Source organism: Rana temporaria, chromosome 1, assembly GCF_905171775.1.
Source record: "Rana temporaria chromosome 1, aRanTem1.1, whole genome shotgun sequence".
Lineage (NCBI taxonomy): Eukaryota > Metazoa > Chordata > Amphibia > Anura > Ranidae > Rana > Rana temporaria.
This window is the reverse complement of record NC_053489.1, coordinates 24,085,121-24,104,311: the sequence shown is the minus strand read 5'-3', so window position 1 is coordinate 24,104,311 and position 19,191 is coordinate 24,085,121. Positions and strand designations below refer to the sequence as shown.

Sequence of the window (19,191 nt, the reverse complement as noted above, 5' to 3'; positions counted from 1 at the left end):
GATGGGAAAAGCAGAAAATAAAAAGTAAGAAAGTAAAAAAGATATTATCAATATCTTCTGGTTACAAAGAGGACCTGTACTCTAAGGGCTAGTTTACACTTGCTTCAAAACAAGGCTTCGGTTGAGCTTTGTTGGGGCTTTGGTGGGGCTTCGGTGGGGCTTCAGTGGAGTTTTGGTGGGGCTTTGGTGGAGCTTCGGTGAGACTTTGTGGGGCTTTGGTGGAGCTTGGGTGGATCAGCACCCGGGAGCCGATCCGAAAATGGTCTGGGGTCCCGACATCGGGGGCTCCCTGGACAGGTAAGTGTCCTAATATTAAAAGTCAGCAGCTACAGTATTTGTAGCTGCTGACTTAAAATTATTTTGTGGGGGCTTACCTCAAAACAAAGCCTTCCAACGATGCGATGCTGGAGACAGCTTCCATCTTCACCTGTCTTGCTTCTGGGTTTGCGGACTCCGGCTCTGTGATTGGCCGGAGCCGCGATGTCACTCCTGCGACACTCCAGTAATGACGTCACTCCCGTGATGATGTCACTCCCATGTCACTCCCGTGATGATGTCACTCCCACGTCACTCCTGTGATGATGTCACTCTGATGACGACGTCACTCCCGTAATGACGTCACTCCCATGATGATGTCACTCCCGTGTCACTCGTGTCACTCCCGGGAGCCGCCGGTTACAGCACAGGGCTCTGAAGAAATGGCATGGTCAACCTTTGTAGCTGTTGACTTAAAATTCTTTTGTGGGGGCTTACCTTAAAACAAAACCTTCCAACAATGCAATGATGTCACTCCCATGATGATGTCACTCGCGTGTCACTCCTGTGATGACGTCACTCCCAAGATGATGTCACTCCCGCATCACTCCTGTGATGACGTCACTCCCACGATGACGTCACTGCCGCGGGAGCCGCCGATCACAGCACAAGGCTCTGAAGAAATGGCACGGTCAGCATTTGTAGCTGCTGACTTAAAATTATTTTGTGGGGGCTTACCTTAAAACAAAGCCTTCCAACGATGCGATGCTGGAGACAGCTTCCATCTTTACCCATCTTCTGGGTTTGCGGACTCCGGCTCTGTGATTGGCCGGAAGCCGCGATGATGTCACTCCTATGTCACTCCCGTGATGACGTCACTCCTGTGATGACGTCACTCCCGTGATGATGTCACTCCCACGTCACTTTTAGTGATCACGTCACTCCCATGATTATGTCACTCCCACATCACTCCCATGATGATGTCACTCTCGTGATGACGTCACTCCCATGATGATGTCACTCCTGTGGTGACGTCACTCCCGTGATGATGTCACTCCCACGTCACTCCCGTGATGTTGTCACTCCCGCGTCACTCCCATGATGACGTCACTCCTGTGATGGCTTTACTCCCACGTCACTCCCGTGATGACGTCACTTTCACGTCACTCCCATGTCACTCACGTGATGACGTCACTCCCACGTCACTCCTGTGATACCGGTCACAGCACAGGGCTCTGAAAAAATGTCACAGGGGAGCGTTCCTTCAGGGCGCGTGCGCCAGTGATGTCACCGGCTGCGTGTACAGTAAATATCTCCTAAATGGCGCACATTTTTACACTACCTATAGATAAGTCTTATTATAGGCTTACCCATAGTTAAAATTTAAGGATTGGAACTTTCCATCTCTTAAAAGTGTATGTAAACCCGAAATCCCTAAAATAAATAAATAGTTTAAGGTAGAACTAAACTTTTTTGTTTTCCTATTGCAAAGCAAGGGGGGTTATAACCGTCAGGTTTTTATTTTGCCATCTGTGTTCCCCATCGGGGAGATTTCCCATTTTTCTTCCTGTCCCATAGCCAAAACAGGAAGTGAGATGAAATCCTTCCAAAGGGAGGGAATCGCTGGTTGTCCCCAGAATCAGTGTCCCCCAATTTTGGAAGATTTCCCCTCTATTCCTGTTCTGGTGACAACCCAAAATTTGTGATTCTTCTTTCACTTTCGGCAATAACGGTTATACTGAAGGGGTTAAGCTGCTACACCAAAATAGAAATGCGCACGTAACCTTCGTCCCCGAGCGCTGACACCGTATTCCGTCATTGTGAAAGCAAAAGACAATCTCTGCCTCTGGTATTCTAGGGAAGCTACCAGAGAACTGTCTGCATTACATAAGATGAATGTGGTTTATAAAAGCCGCAATGTCTTCTTGGAAAAAAAGATTTGGAGGATTCTTCACTATGCAAGGCGGAGGAAGTAAGAACGCAAATGCGATTTCTGCCCACGGGATCACTACACGGAGGACGTTGCGTTTTGATGCGTTTTTTTATGCAGTTTTGATGCAGTTTCAATTCATTTCAATGGGGAGGTGCATTCTTTGTGTGTTTTATTTACCTGATAGAACATGCACCAAAAATGCAGCAACCTGCGATTTCTTAAAAGCAACTGACCGGTGTGAAGAGCTACATAGGATTTAAAGGGATGAGTTTTTCTTCCGCTTTTTTTTATAAAAAAAAACAGTCTAATGTTAAAAAACGAATATAAACACACAGGAGCCAGCTGTCTAATGTAAACACACAGGAGCCAGCCGTCTAATGTAAACACACAGGAGCCAGCCGTCTAATGTAAAAAAAACAGCACCCAGCCATCTAATGTAAACAAACAGCAGACAGCCATCTAATGTAAACACACAGGAGCCAGCCATCTAATGTAAACAAACATAAAACACAAAAAGTGAATCAGTGTGAACCCGTGGCAAGGCTGGGAACATTCAAATATTTAAATATTTTAACAAGCAATAATTGAGCTCTAACACAAGCCATCACTGACCTCTGTAGCTACAAGCGTGTGGAGAAATTCATCCTTCAGAATTGCAGCAAAAGCACTAAAATAACAGCTTTATTTTATATGGAGAATAGTGACTTGGCAGCCATCCAGCCATCTGTTGTAAACCCACAGCAGCCTGCCAGCCATGTAATGTAAACACACAGCAGCCACCCAGCTGTCTAATGTAAACACACAGCAGCCAGCCATCTAATGTAAACACACAGCAGCCAGCCATCTAATGTAAACACACAGCAGCCAGCTGTATAATGTAAACAAATAGCAGCCATGCAGACATCTAATGTAAACAAACAGCAGCCAGCCATGTAATGTAAACACACAGCAGCCTGCCAGCTGCCTAATGTAATTACACAGAAGTCATGCAGACATCTAATGTAAACAAACAGCAGCCAGCCGTTTAAGCTGCATTCACACCTAGGCGCATATATATGCCTGAAGCGCGACACCGCAGCCGCCCCTAATACGCTGGAGGGGTGATTTTACATGGTCGGCTATGGAGATGGTTCACATCTCCACGCCGAACGCAGAGACGCCTGAAGCTCAAAAGAAGTCGCGGACCCTTTTTTTCGGGCGGCTTCGACGTTCGGGCATAGCCGACCATGTAAAAAATCACCCCTCCAGCAAAAAACAATGTTATAAAACGTCGCGTTTTGTCGCCGCAAATCGCGGGACAAAACGCCTATTTGATGTCGCCGCAATACGCGGCAGATCACCTACGCTGAGGTGTGAATGGAGCCTTAATGTAAACACACAGCAGACAGACAGCCGCCTAATGTAAACACACAGTAGTCATGCAGAAGACTAATGTAAACAAACAGGAGCCAGCCGCCTAATGTAAACAAACAGCAGCCAGACATCTAATGTAAACACACAGCAGCCAGCCATCTAATGTAAATAAAAAACATCAGCCAGCCATCTAATGTAAACACACAGCAGTGTGTCTAATGTAAAAAAACATCAGCCAGCCATCTAATGTAAATAAACATCAGCCAGCCATCTAATGTAAACACACAGCAGTGTGTGTCTAATGTAAGCACACAGCAGCCATCCAGCCTTCTAATGTAAACACGCAGCAGCCACCCAGCCATCTAATGTAAACACAAAGCAGCCATCCAGCCATCTAATGTAAACACACAGCAGCCAGCCATCTAATGTAAACACACAGCAGTCATGTAGACGTCTAATGTAAACAAACAGCAGTCATGTAGACGTCTAATGTAAACAAACAGCAGTCATGTAGAAGTCTAATGTAAACAAACAGCAGCCAGCCACCTAATGTAAACACACAGCAGCCAGCCAGCCACCTAATGTAAACACACAGCAGCCAGCCAGCCGCCTAATGTAAACACACAGCAGTCATGCAGACGTCTAATGTAAACAGACAGCAGCCAGCCATCTAATGTAAACAAACAGCAGCCTGTGAACCGTCTAATGTAAACACACGGCAGCCAGCCATTCAGGTGAGGAGATTTTCCTTTCGTTTCTTGGATTTTCCTTCACTTTCAATGATAATGGTAAACAGGACAAATAGAGAGGTTGATCCCAACATCAAAGTCTCAGTTGAACTCTTTGAGAATGAATTGTTCCACAGTGCCTGCAGCTACAGAGGTCAGTGAGGATTGTTTTAAAGCTAGAGTGTTAAAGTTCACAGACTATAGACATTGAAGCCCATATTCTGCACATTTTAAATCAGAAAAAAGGGTTGAGAAAAATAGTCATTGGGCAGATAAAGGGGTGACAGGTGACCAAAGTTATTTTTTGGGGGAAAACACTAAAAATGAGTCCGCCCCATCTACTGTTCTTGTAAAACTTTTACTTTGTTCAGATGAATATAATTTCATATAATTTTTTTATACATGTATAAACCATGGGCGTGTTTCCCGCTCACTGGCTCTTTGTTAGTAGTTTGGGTAGCCATTTGTCAGCGATGAGAACCCTTCGCCATGGACCATGTGGTGACCGGGTGAGATTACGGCTTAATTGTCTCTTCTTATTGTTTCTCAAAATAAAGGCGACTTTCTACGGGAGAGGAAATAAGAGTTTGGAGTTTTACAGATCTTAGATTTCATTGTCAGAGAAGTTGGTTTTCATTGGGCGGAGGCGAGCGGAGACTTGTCGCCCTTCCAGGATGAGCTCAGTTGCTCGGGAATAAAGGTGACGGCTCGGAAGAATTGTATAAAATGCGTCTTTGATGCCGGAATCGTCCAGACTTGTGCCTATCGCATATACCAACAGAGACGTAGAAAGAGTATTTTTCATCCAATGAGCAGAAGTGGTATTTTCGTAAAGCCCATCTGAACTTTCAGTTTAAATCAGAGAAATACTTTACAGGTTCATCAAAACAAAAGGGGGTGCAAAGTCTTACAGATGTTTTCTTTTTTTTTAGAAAAGCCTGTCTCCTACCAAAGACAGGGCCAGTGCTACCACTAGGCAAACTAGGCAGTCGCCTAGGGCGCACTGCTGCTTAGGGCACCCGGCCCCGGTCGGGTCCCCCCTCCCCCTGATAGGCTGCATTTGATGGGCACTGGTAGGCTGCATTGATGGGCGTTGGTGAGGCTGCATTTGATGGGTGCTGGTAGGTTGCATTGATGGGCGCTGGTGAGGGTGCATTTGATAGGCGCCTGGTAGGTTGCATTCATGGGCGCTGGTGAGGCTGCATTGATGGGCTCTGGTGAGGCTGCATTGATGGGCGCTGGTGAGGCTGCATTGATGGGCACTGGTGAGAGAGCATTGATGGGCACTGGTGAGAGAGCACTGATAAGAAGATTGCGTCCTGAGGGCCAGACCACCCAAACTTTAGCTTTTTGTAGTTCCCGTAGAGTGTAAATCCTTTCTGTGAAAGAATGGCAGGTCTACTTACCTTCCATGACCACCATGTGGGCTCCCATTCTACTTGTTGGATAGGTCACTTGCTTTATATTATAGAAAACAGGAGTAGTTGGAGCACTTGAAGGCCAGCGGGAACACCCAACCTGCCAGTAACTTGCCAGGACCATGACCCTACTGCTGGCCTCAAAATATATACCAATCCAGCCGGTGACCTTCCTCACCAGACTCCATCCCACCCGACTCTCCATCCCATCCGACTCTCCATCCCATCCGACTCTCCGTCCCATCCGACTCTCCATCCCATCCTCTCGCTTCTTCTGTTGAACTCGGTCACCTATATGCACTGGGTTGTGTCTGTGGGAAGAGGGAACTCGGATAACACTGATGGGAACAATGTTACGTGTGGCCTCACAGACTTCCTCTACTTGACGCTGAACTTGTGAACTCTGAATGGTATTCATGGTGTAACAAAAGCCGCCGCCGCAGAAGGTGAACGTAGGGAAGGCTAAAACAAAACATAAACCAGAGACTAAAATAACGAGGAAATAACAAAACCGAACAACAAAACTTTCAGCTATAAAGTGACCCCCATCCTGGGCAATGGTGACCTGGACCAGGTGGTCTGCAGAAAACTAAGCCTAGCCACCATACGTGGTCAGGGCCGTCTTTAACCACTTAAGCCCCGGACCAAAATGCAGCTAAAGGACCCGGCCAGGTTTTGCGATTCGGCACTGCGTCGCTTTAACTGACAATCGCGCGGTCGTGCGACGTGGCTCCCAAACAAAATTGGCGTCCTTTTTTTCCCACAAATAGAGCTTTCCTTTGGTGGTATTCGATCACCTCTGCGGTTTTTATTTTTTGCGCTATAAACAAAAATAGAGCGACAATTTTGAAAAAAATGAATATTTTTTACTATTTACCATAATAAATATCCCCCAAAAATATATAAAAAAACTGTTTTTTTCCTCAGTTTAGGCCGATACGTATTCTTCTACATATTTTTCGTTAAAAAAAAACACAATAAGCGTTTATTGATTGGTTTGCGCAAAAGTTATAACGTTTACAAAATAGGGGGTATTTTTATGGCATTTTTATTAATATATTTTGTTTACTAGTAATGGCGGCGATCAGCGTTTTTTTTTCCGGTACTGCGACATTATGGCGGACACTTCGGACACTTTTGACAACATTCCCTGGGTGTGTTCTAACTGTAGGGGGGGTGGGACTCACTAGGGGAAATGACTGATCGCTGTTCATACATTGTATGAACAGAAGATCGGCATTTCTCTCCCTGACTGGACCGGGAGCTGTGTGTTTACACACACAGCTCCCGGTCCTCGCTCTGTAACGAGCGATCGCGTGTGCCCGGCGCCGCTATTGGCTTCCGGGGCGAGGTGACGTATAGCTACGTGCTCTCGCCCAGCAGAGCCGACCTGCCACCGTATAACTGCGGCGGCTGGTCGGCAAGCAGTTAAAGAGGAGGTAACCAGAACATAAATTAACATGAGCTAATTAACTAATCATTTACCCAGACGAGGTGACTCCGAGATATGACCTTTCAGAGTAGACGTCCTGTCTCAGCTCCCCTGCTATATAATACACATTATCATCAGTGTAAACACAGGACATCTTCACACAATAGCACGGTCAATTAGCACAGAGAACAGACAGATGGCATTAGCATCTAACACAGGGGTCTCAAACTCAAATTACCTGAGGGCCACAAGACAAGTTTTCATATGCCATGGGGGGCCGCATGCAAACTTTCAAACTTCAAAAACAACAGTACTGGTGTCAGCGAGCGCATTATTACCACCAGCACTGCTGTAAGTGGACGCATTTTTACCCCCAGCACTGGTGTCAGCGAGCGCATTATTACCACCAGCACTGGTGTAAGTCAGGGTTTGACAAATTTGCTTGGAATCTAGGAGCCAGCTAAAAAAGTTAGGAGCCAGAAAACGCACCCCGTCCCGACGAGCTTGCGCGCAGAAGCGAACACATACGTGAGCAGCGCCCGCATATGTAAACGGTGTTCAAACCACACATGTGAGGTATCGCCGCGATTGGTAGAGCGAGAGCAAAAATTCTAGCTCCTCTGTAACTCAAAACATGCAACATGTAGATTTTTTTAAACGTCGCCTATGAAGATTTTAAAGGGTAAAAAAGTTTGTCGGCATTCCACAAGCGGACACAATTTTGAAGCGTGACATGTTGGGTATGAATTTACTCGGCGTAACATTATCTTTCATAATATTAAAAAAAAAACGGGGATAACTTTACTGTTGTCTTGTTTTTTAATTAAAAAAAGTGTAATTTTTTCCCAAAAAAGTGCGCTTGTAAGACCGCTGCGCAAATACGGCGTAACAGAAAGTATTGCAATGATCGCTATTTTATTCTCTAGGGTGTTAGGATAAAAAATATATATAATGTTTGGGGGTTCTAATTAGAGGGAAGAATATGGCAGTGAAAATAGTGTAAAATGACATTAGAATTGCTGTTTAACTTGTAATACCAACGGCCACCACCAGATGGCGCCAGCTCACATCTGGTGGTAATAACTTGTAATACCAACGGCTCACCACCAGATGGCACCAGCTCAAAAAAAAAAAAAAAAAATATATATTTTTTTTTTTGCTCCCCTCACTTCCACCCTGCCTGAGGGCCATTTATAACTGGTCCGCGGGCCGCAAATGGCCCGCGGGCCGGTACTTTGAGACCACTGATCTAACAGTATGAATGAGTCACTCTTACAATTAACCCGTTGAGTTCAGAATCAACAACGAGTAAATAGTTCTTTACAGATATCCTGGAATATATTGTGGATAATAATTACATAATAATCCCATCTCAGGTAGTCCAAGATATAATTTCTCAGTCATCCTATGCCCCTAGTGGACATAGGATGATTTTAGACATAAGAGGCTCCGAGTCTGTCACAAGTTACAGCTAGGGATGAGCCGAACACCCCCCCGGTCCGGTTCGCACCAGAACCTGAGACATTCAATAAATATCATCTTGACTTAAAATCAGTTTACTGTATCAGATCAGGCAGTGATTGCGATTGGTTGCCAGAGGTTACAGCGTATCATTACCACTTACGGACTGGTTGCTAGAGGTTACGGCACACATTATGGCTCACTGATTAGTTGCTAGAGGTTACAGCACATGGTTTTCTTCTTGTTGATTGGTTTCTAGAGATTATTGTACAGCAATGCTGCTCACTAATTGGTTGCTAGAGGTTACAGCACATCATCTCTTCACTGCAGAGGGGCATGATATACATATGAATGCTCCCACTATTTACATATAAATTATCCCGTTATTTACATATGAATTAAGGTTATTTACATGTAAACACAGGGGGCCAGATCCAGAGAGAATTGGATCCGCGCAGCGTATCAGAGATACGCTACGCCGCCGTACCTTACCTGGCGGAATTTCGAATCCTCAACGATTTCGCTCCGTAAGTTACGGCGGCGTAGTGTATTTCTGACAGCGGAATTCAAATCGGCGATCAGGGGGCGGGTTTCATTTAAATGAAGCGCGTCCCCGCGCCAAATGAACTGCGCATGCGTCGTCCAGAAATTTCCCGCCGTGCTTTGCGTGAAATGACATCGCAACAACGTAATTTTTTTTAACTTAGACGTGAGTTACGTCCATCCCTATTCACGGACGACTTACGCAAAAAAATAAAAATTCTAATTTCGACGCTGTAACGACGGCCATACTTAACATGGCAAGTCTATTTATACGCCGCAAAATACCAGCTTTAACTATACGCCGGAAAAAGCCGACTACAGACGACATTAGAAAATGCGACGGCCGCGCGTACGTTCGTGGATCGTCGTAAATCACTAATTTGCATACCCGACGCGGAAAACGACGCAAACTCCACCCAGCGGACACCGAAGTATTGCATCTAAGATCCGAAGACGTACGCCTGTCGGATCTAACCCAAAAGCCGTCGTATCTTGATTTGAGGATTCAAACTAAAGATACAACGCAGGAAATTTGAAAGTACGCCGGGGTATCAGTAGATACGCCGGCGTACTTGCTCTGTGGATCTGGCCCAGGGTCTGCAGGAGAGTCATCTGTACACAACAATAGGGCAGCATTAGTAGCAGCACTTCACACTGAGATATCAGGACACAGCACATGACTAAAACTTCAAGGGACGAGGGAATTTAAACTAGCATAGCTGGCAAGTATGAGGCGGCTACTTTGGGCCCCACAACAATGACAGGGCAGCTGCCCCTTTTTGCCCTGCCTTAAAGACGGCCCTGTACGTGGTCACCGTTGGTTAGATCATCAGGTGGACTGGAAATGCACACAATGGGATTTCTAGTTCTTGTGTAGACATGTGTAGGCATTGGCATTCTGCAACTTCTTTTCGTTGTAGAGATGTAGAGAGATTAGATTTTTTAGTCATTTGTATCTCAAGAATGATCCCCTTGTACAATTCGCTGACTGATCAAAAGTCTGCCCATGGTGGCCCCATATTCCTGAACAGCCTGGTGCTCAACCTGCAGCCCTCCAGCTGTTGCGGAACTAAAGGGCCCATCATGCTTTTGCTTTGGGAGTCATGCTTGTAACAATAGGCGTGCGCAAAGCGTGTGCCTGCCACTGATAGGTGGCACTAATGGGCACTCATAGGTGACACTGGGCACTCATAGGTGGCACTGACAGGTGACACTGATAGGCGGAACTGATGGGCACTTATAGGTGGCACTAATGGGTGGCACTGATCGGTACTGATAGGTGGCACTGATGGGCACTCATAGGCGACACTGGGCACTCATAGGTGTCACTGATAGGCACTGACAGGCGACACTGTTGGGCACTGATAGGCGGCACTGATGGGTACTTATAGGTGGCACTGATGAGCACTAATAGATGGCTCTGATAGGCAGCACTGATGAGGAGGCAGTGGCAGGTTTTACTCCTGGGCACTATTTGGCATCTACAATGGGCACTGATTGGCACCTCGAAAGTTCATCCCTGGTGGCCCTGGGTGGGTATCAATGGTGGTCCTGGGCGGGCATCCTCAGGGGGGCTGCGTTGAATATCAATCAACGCAGACCCCCCCTGTCAGGAGAGCAGCCGGCCGGCTCTCCTCTACTGGCGTCTGTCAGACACGAGTGGAGGAAAAGCCGATATAAGGCTTTTCCTGTTTACATCGTGATCAGCTGTGATCGGACACAACTAATCACGTGGTAAAGAGCCTCTTTACCCAGATCGGAGACTGACACACCACATCAACGATTGCCACACTGCGCGCCCACACAGGTGCGCGATCGTGGGTTATCCTGATCACGTCATATGACGTCCGGTCAGGCTAATGGAAACACTTTCCGCACATCATATTGCTATATGGCGGGCGGGAAGTGGTTAAATAATGCATTCAAATTTAACTAAACCCATTCGATTTTATTTGACTAAAATGTAAAGTCAACTAAAATACGACAACTTAGATGACTAAAATAGGGCTAAAACTAAAATGGCATTTTGGTCGAAAAGGCTAAAACTAAATCGAAATCTGACGTCAGAATGAACACTGCTTTTATTCATCTATTTTCAATGCTCTCAGTATAAACTTTGCTTACAAAAAAATAAATAAAAATCCTTCTGTTTACAGAGCTCAGTAGCTAAAGCCAAAATTTACATAGACAAGTGACTAAATTGGAGCATAAATCTTCTCTCTACTCCCTCCCTGCTGTGTACAAGGTAACTCCTACCAAGTTTCAATCGGATTCAGAGCAGTGACTACTTCCACCCCCCGCTTGCTGCAGACAACTAAATTTCAATCAGAGAGAAACATAGAGAGAGTCCGAAGGGAATCGGCTTCTGCTGTTCTCTGTCTTAATATAAATAAATAACTATAGTTGAAAAACTATAAACTTTAGAATGAATGTAAAATAAAATTGACCCAAAATGATCCTAGATTCCCTTTATAAGTGTCTTTTCCCACACGGTCAGTAATGCAGGGAGCGCACATTATGTAAGAAGGATCTGTTTTCAGGCCCGGGAGGAGATGACCCTGGCCTGAAAACGAAAAATGAACACTGCTTTTATTCATATATTTTCAATGCTCTTATTATGAACTTTGCTTACCAAAAAAAAAAAATCCTTCCGTTTACAGAACTCAGTAGCTAAAGCCCAAATTTACATAGACAAGTGACTAAATCAGGGCAGAAATCTTCTCTCTCCTCCCTCCCTGCCTGCTGTGTACAGGTAACTCCTACCAAGTTTCAATCGGATTCAGAGCGGTGACTACTTCCCCACCCCCCGCCTGCTGCAGACAAGTGGCTTCATAACTAAATTTCAATCAGAGAGAAAGGAAGAGAGAGTCCAAAGGGAATCGGCTTCTGCTGTTCTCTGTCTTAATATAAAAATTTAACTATAGTTGAAAAACTATAAACTTTTAAATGAATGTAAAATAAAATTGACCCAAAACGATCCTAGATTCCCTTTATAACTGTCTTTTCCTACACGGTCAGTAATGCAGGGAGCGCACATTATGTAAGAACGATCTGTTTTCAGGCCCGGGAGGAGATGACCCTTTTTCAAGGAAAATAATACTGTTGCAACACACACACACACATCTATATATATATATATATATATATATATATATATATATATATATATATATATATATATAGATCAAGAAATAAAAGAAATAAAACAATATAAGAAAGGAAAGCAATATTTGAGTGGTTAGGAGAAAAATAACATAAACACAAAATAAACACAAAATAATCATTTTATTAACTCCATCACACTTCCACCCTTCCTGCCTGCTGCAGAAAATTACATTTCAATTAGACAGAAAGGAAGAGAGAGTCCGAAGGGAATCGGCTTCTGCTCTTCTCTGTCTTAATATAAATAAATAATTAGAATGAATGTAAAATAAAATTGACCCAAAATTATCATAGATTCCCTTTATTTTTTCTACACGGTCAGTAATGCAGGGAGCGCACATTATGTAAGAAGGATCTGTTTTCAGGCCCGGGAGGAGATGACCCTGGCCTAAAAAGGAAAAATTAACACTGCTTTTATTCATATATTTTCAATGCTCTTATTATAAACTTTGCTTACAAAAAAAATCCTTCCGTTTACAGAGCTCAGTAGCTAAAGCCCAAATTTACATAGACAAGTGACTAAATCGGAGCAGAAATCTTCTCTCTCCTCCCTCCCTGCCTGCTGTGTACAAGGTAACTCTTACCAAGTTTCAATCGGATTCAGAGCGGTGACTACTTCCACCCCCGTCTGCTGCAGACAACTAAATTTCAATCAGAGAGAAAGGAAGAGAGAGTCCGAAGGGAATCGGCTTCTGCTGTTCTCTGTCTTAATATAAATAAATAACTATAGTTGAAAAACTATAAACTTTTAAATGAATGTAAAATAAAAATGATCCCCAAAATTATCATAGATTCCCTTTATTTTCCTACGCGGGGAGTAATGCAGGGAGCGCACATTATGTAAGAAGGATCTCTATGTTTTCAGGTCCGGGAGGAGATGACCCTGATAAGCGTTCTGTAAACACAGCTTGGTGATTCTGTTCTATGTCATGCAGTTACACACTGACACTGAGATAACTTTTTCCACTGACACCAGCTGTAAAAACCTGGGGGGGGGGGGGGGGGCACGGAAATTGCCTGGGCTGTGTATAGGGGATGTGTACATGGCAGTATCTTCTCTAATGCAATGTCCTCTCTCTGCAGACTTTCCATGGGATTGTAGCCGGAGTCCGGTTTGGGAATGCCTCTGTTTGGACTGAACTGTGGGAGGAAGAAGCAAGAAGGTCAGTTCCCGGACTGCGGTGTACACCGTACCACACATGGTGCAATCTTATCTTAAGCTGTGATTGTCCTGTTTTGAGGGTAACATTGCCTCGCAGCTTTCTGATGGTGTCCCCCGCCAGCACGCTTAGGGTTACCACCTGTCCGGGATTCAGTAACGGGTTTTGACTCATGTGTCCGGGTTTCAGTCCACCTGAAACCCAGACACATCATTTAGACAGGAATGTGGCTCAGAACAGGGCTTGACAGGAGGGTAGGGGGGGGGGGCACTATGTGCGCCGCATTACTATTCTCTTTGGAGTGCCCAAAGGTGTCCCAGGTTTGTTACAATCCTACATATGTATATTGGAAAAAAAAGTTGCTGTGCGCCGCTAAAATGTTCGGGTTTGGCTTGAGAAAAAAGTGGCAACCCTAAGCATGCTGCACAGACGAATCCGCTCTCTCTCTCTCTCTCTCTCTGTGTAAGCAGTGGTCTCTCTGCAGAGGTCCGACATGGCACCAAGCTGAGTTAGACCAATAGCTCTGCAATCAGCAAAGCTCCTAACGACCTACGGATTGGGGGAGCTCTAGGTCTGGCTTAGCAGGGAGTGTGCCAGACCTCTGTAGAGAGACCGCTGCTTCCATACATAGAGCAAGGGTCCTTCTCTGCAGCATGCTGGCAGGGGACAGGCTTTTCCACTCAGGTTGTGGTCCATTTCTAAGAAAATCAACTGTAAAGCCTCGTGCACAGGATCAGATTTTCCAACAACAATTGTGTGATGGAAGGGTTTCGTCGGAATAATCCGACCATCTGTACTCTCCATCGGACAATTGTTGGAATTTTCGACAACAAATGTGGGATAGCCATGCTCTCAAACTTTCCAACAACAAATGTGTTCCGTCGGATCATCCGATCGCGTGCACACAAGTCCGCCGGACTAAAATCCAAAGTACAAACACGCATGCTTGGAACCAATGCTAACAACAATAGCAGAAGTTGCCCAAAGGGTGGCGCTAAAGAGCTGAAAAACCCTCGTAGTTTCGTGTTTGTTGGCACAAAATCCCACGGATTTGTCCGTTGGAAATCCGATCAGATTAAAGCCTTACAGACACAAGATTGGATTTTCCACAGACAAAGCGTAGGACTTTTGTCTGTTGGCCGTGAACTTGTCTTGCATAAAAAAAAAATCATCTTTTTATCTATTAAATCTTCTCCCCTTGTTGTTGTTTTAACTTTGGATAGTACATATTTTTTTTTCTGCCAGTAAATACCTTATACAGCCCACTTCCTGTTTCCTTATACAGCCCACTTCCTGTTTCCTTACACAGCCCACTTCCTGTTTCCTTACACAGCCCACTTCCTGTTTTTTGTCTGGTCATTAGCCTAGGCTTATGACATCATGCACAGCTCTCTCTCTCTCGTGAGAGTTTGCCAGGAAGGGAGGAGGGGTGAGTCATAAGAGGGCCAATGAGAGCTGCAGAGCTGGAGATGTGCCTCTGTTTAAATCCAGGAAGTGAACAGGCAGCAGCTTCAGCTGCCCACAGTTAAAATGGCTGCAGCCAGACTCAGTGGAGGGAGATTTCTGCAGCATATTTGGCATAGTACAGAATCACAGTATATCTAACATAATATGCAAAGTGGTTGGAGGGAAGCTTCAGAATGGCAAAGATGTTTTTATTACAAATTATGTGAGCAGACTGCAGTTCCTCTTTAACTCTTCAATAAGACACAAGTTGAATCCTATGCGATTGTACCTGAGATAAGTGTAATACAGAGAATGTTGTTCCTGCCTGACACCAAGCCCTGTCCCGGCAAAGAACTAACACTGACTGGGGCAGGGTTTCTCAATTCCAGTCCTCAGGCCCCCCCAACAGGTCAGGTTTTCAGGATTTCCCTCAGATGAAAAGGCTGTGGTGATTACTAAGGCAGTGAAACTGATCAAATTACCTGTGCAAAATAATGGAAATCCTGAAAACCTGACCTGTTGGGGGGGCCTGAGGACTGGAATTGAGAAACACTGGACTGGGGGAACATGGAGGAATACGGGAGGGTCTAACTAGCACTAAACAGGTGGGGAGAACGGAGGGATATACCAAATCACATAAGTAAACAAGATGTAGTGGCCCTAAAACCACCAGTAGATGTCAGCATACATCAGAACAATGTAATCCTACAACAACAGTAAAAAATGCACATGGTTGGTACCGGTGGTGGGCACTCATACAGGGGCGCCGCCCCCCGTAATTTCCGTGCTCCTGGCCCCTAATCTCCCATGCAGGGTGCTGGACATATGGATTTCTATGGTTTTTTTTTTTTTTTTTTGAAGCATGTGATTAGAACCTGAGGCTTCTAATTGGCTTCAAAATGGGCGGGCTCGAGGGCGCAGAGCACTGCGCCCTGAGCCCACCCACTTGTGTGACATTAGCAAATTCATTTTCGCTATCGTCTTCCTGCCTCTCCTCCCGGCCAGTCTGGAACAGAATGCTTTCCCTTACTGCTCTCTTGCTTAATGTATCCATACCACCTTTTGTTTTTATGCACCTGGAATATACACTATATTGCCAAAAGTATTGGGACGCCTGCCTTCACACGCACATGAACTCTAATGACATCCCAGTCTTATTCCGTAAGGTTTAATATTGAGTTGGCTCCGCCCTTTGCAGCTATAACAGCTTCAACTCTTCTGGGAAGACCACAAGGTTTAGGAGTGTGTCTATGGGAATGTTTCACCATTCTTCCAGAAGAGCATTTATGAGGTCAGGCACTGATGTTGGACGAGAAGGCCTGGCTCGTAGTCTCCGCTCTAATTCATACCACAGGTGTTCTATCGGGTTGAGATCAGGACTCTGTGCAGGCCAGTCACGTTCCTCCACCCCAAACCTGCTCATTCATGTCTTTATGGACCTTGATTTATGCACTGGTCCAAATCATTTGGTGGAAGGGGATTATGGTGTGGGGGGGGGGGTTGTTTTTCAGGGGTTGGGTTTGGCCCCCTTAGTTCCAGTGATGGGAACTCTTAAGACGTTGGCATACCAAGATATTTTGGACAATTTCATGCTCCCATTTTTGTGGGAACAGTTTGGGGGACGGCCCCTTCCTGTTCCAACATGACTGCCCACCAGAGCACAAAGCAAGGTCCATGAAGACATGGATGAGTGATTTTGGGGTGGAGGAACTTGACTGGCCTGCACAGAGTCCTGACCTCAACCCGATAGAACACCTGTGGTATGAATTAGAGCGGAGACTACGAGCCAGGCCTTCTCGTCTAACATCAGTGCCTGACCTCACAAATGCTCTTCTGGAAGAATGGTGAAACATTCCCATAGACACACTCCTAAACCTTGTGGACAGCCTTCCCAGAAGAGGTGAAGCTGTTATAGCTACAAAGGGCGGAGCCAACTCAATATTGAACCCTACCGACTAAGACTGGGATGTGATTAACCACTTAATGCCCGCCGCACGACTATTTACGTCCGCAAAATGGCACGGACAGGCAGATGGGCGTATATATACGTCCCTGCCTTCGATCCGGGATGACGGCGCGGCTTTTCGTTTCTAGCCGCCCCCTCGCGATCGCTCCCCGGAGCTGAAGAACGGGGAGAGCTGTATGTAAACACGGCTTCCCCGTGCTTCACTGTGGCGGCGCATCGATCGAGTGATCCCTTATATAGGGAGACTCGATCGATGACGTCAGACCTACAGCCACACCCCCCTACAGTTGTAAACACACACAAAGTAAACCCTAACTCCTACAGCGCCCCCTGTGGTTAACTCCCAAACTGCAACTGTCATTTTCACAATAAACAATGCAATTTAAATGCATTTTTTGCTGTGAAAATGACAATGGTCCCAAAAATGTGTCAAAATTGTCCGAAGTGTCCGCCATAATGTCGCAGTCACGAAAAAAATCGCTGATCGCTGCCATTAGTAGTAAAAAAATTTTTTTATACAAATGCAATAAAACTATCCCCTATTTTGTAAACGCTATAAATTTTGCGCAAACCAATCGATAAACTCTTATTGCGATTTTCTTTACCAAAAATAGGTAGAAGAATACGTATCGGCCTAAACTGATGAAAAAAAAAAATTTATATATGTTTTTGGGGGATATTTATTATAGCAAAAAGTAAAAAATATTGCATTTTTTTCAAAATTGTCGCTGTATTTTTGTTTATAGCGCAAAAAATAAAAACCGCAGAGGCGATCGAATACCACCAAAAGAAAGCTCTATTTATGGGGAAAAAAGGACGCCAATTTTGTTTGGGAGCCACGTCGCACGACCGCGCAATTGTCTGTTAAAGCGACGCAGTGCCAAATTGTAAAAACGCCTTTGGGCATTTAGCAGCATATTGGTCCGGGGCTTAAGTGGTTAAAGTTCATTTGCGTGTAAAGACAGGCGTCCCAATACTTTTGGCACTATAGTGTATTTATATTATCTGGTTGTGTGCTGAGTACTTGATAGGTGACACGTTAATTATATATCAGACAGGAGGCTCATATCTTATGCATTATCTTTCTTTAATAATGCCCATAGCAGAAATACAGTAAACATTTATTGTAACTTAAAAAATTCAAAGAACTACCCTTCCCAGCAGTCCCTGGGCCAACGTAGCCCCTCCCAGACCGTAGCCTATATAAGGGACTGTCTGAGGTAACCTATTCCTCTTTCTTTCTGCTCATGGCAGAGATAAGTATTCCTATGTGTTATATGTTTGTTCTTTAATATCTGATGTATAATATAGACATCTGTGGCATTGTGGATAGTTTTTCACTATCTACGGTGCGCCTTTATTTATTGTATTTTAATTTTATTTTAATGTAATTTTAATTTCATTTTAATTTAATGTTAATTTTAAATGTAATTTTATGTAACATCCTTTTGTAGGGGACGCAGCTCTCCGCTACTGTGTACATTTTTGTACAATTATTGAGCTCATTATTGCGCTTTTTAATGGTTATTCTCTGAAAAACCGTTGCTCGTTTTTCTTTGTTTGTCCCCTTGCTTTGTACTCCATTCCCGGCCTCCCGGTTGGGCTGCGGCCGATGCACATCCCTTCCTGGTGCGCTCTAGCACACTCGGCACAGTTTCTGACTGGAGGTAGGACGGCGCCATTTAAACACATTGGCGCCTTTTTCCTACCTCCCTTCTTCTCCCCCCCTGCATCACTCCGACAGTGTGCGGCGTGCGGGGCAGGGCTTGGAATGCGGGTCCGCATGTCTAGTCTTGTAGTGGGGAGTTTCTCCCCTCACAGTGATAATCTTGTATGAGTGAGGGAACGAACCTTGCCTCACTCCTACAATCCATTTCAATGCATACAGTTTAGGTCGGGGGGCGGAGTTCCGCCGCGGCCGCTCCTCGCCGTCACAACGGTGCCTCTCTCGGTACCGGGAGGCGCCCCCCCCCCCCCAGTCTCCGAGCGGGACGGGAAAGAGCGATTCTCATCGACCGCTCCGTCCCTCGGACCAATAGGGACTCCAGAGGCCGTAGTCTCGCGAGACTTCGCCTCTGGAGCTGAAATCTCGTCAGGAACCTGCTGCTGTTCCTTCATATTTGCAGCCAGTAGATGGCAGTGTAACCTCACAGGAGGATGAGAGATCTCATTTCGACCACTAGATGGCAGTACATCATTCCAAGTCGAGATCAAAATATATAAATAAATATATATATTTATTTTCCTTCAGGTTTCCAATACTTGAATGAAATATTCTAAATAATTTAAATATTCAAATCTAAATGAATAATTAAATAAAATAAATGTATATAA

The 19,191-nt window shown here is 45.0% G+C and overlaps 1 protein-coding gene across 2 annotated transcripts in view; it reads left to right on the top strand.

Annotated features, from left to right (window-relative positions):
• Window positions 1-19,191, top strand: part of LOC120925327 (phospholipid-transporting ATPase ID-like) — a 186,498-nt gene that overhangs the window by 65,591 nt on the left and 101,716 nt on the right. For both annotated transcript variants that reach the window (XM_040336013.1, XM_040336014.1), the window contains exon 2: window positions 13,369-13,448. In XM_040336013.1, coding sequence (XP_040191947.1) covers window positions 13,406-13,448 — 43 coding nt within the window. In that variant the 5' untranslated portion in view covers window positions 13,369-13,405. The remainder of the gene's footprint in view (window positions 1-13,368; window positions 13,449-19,191) is intronic.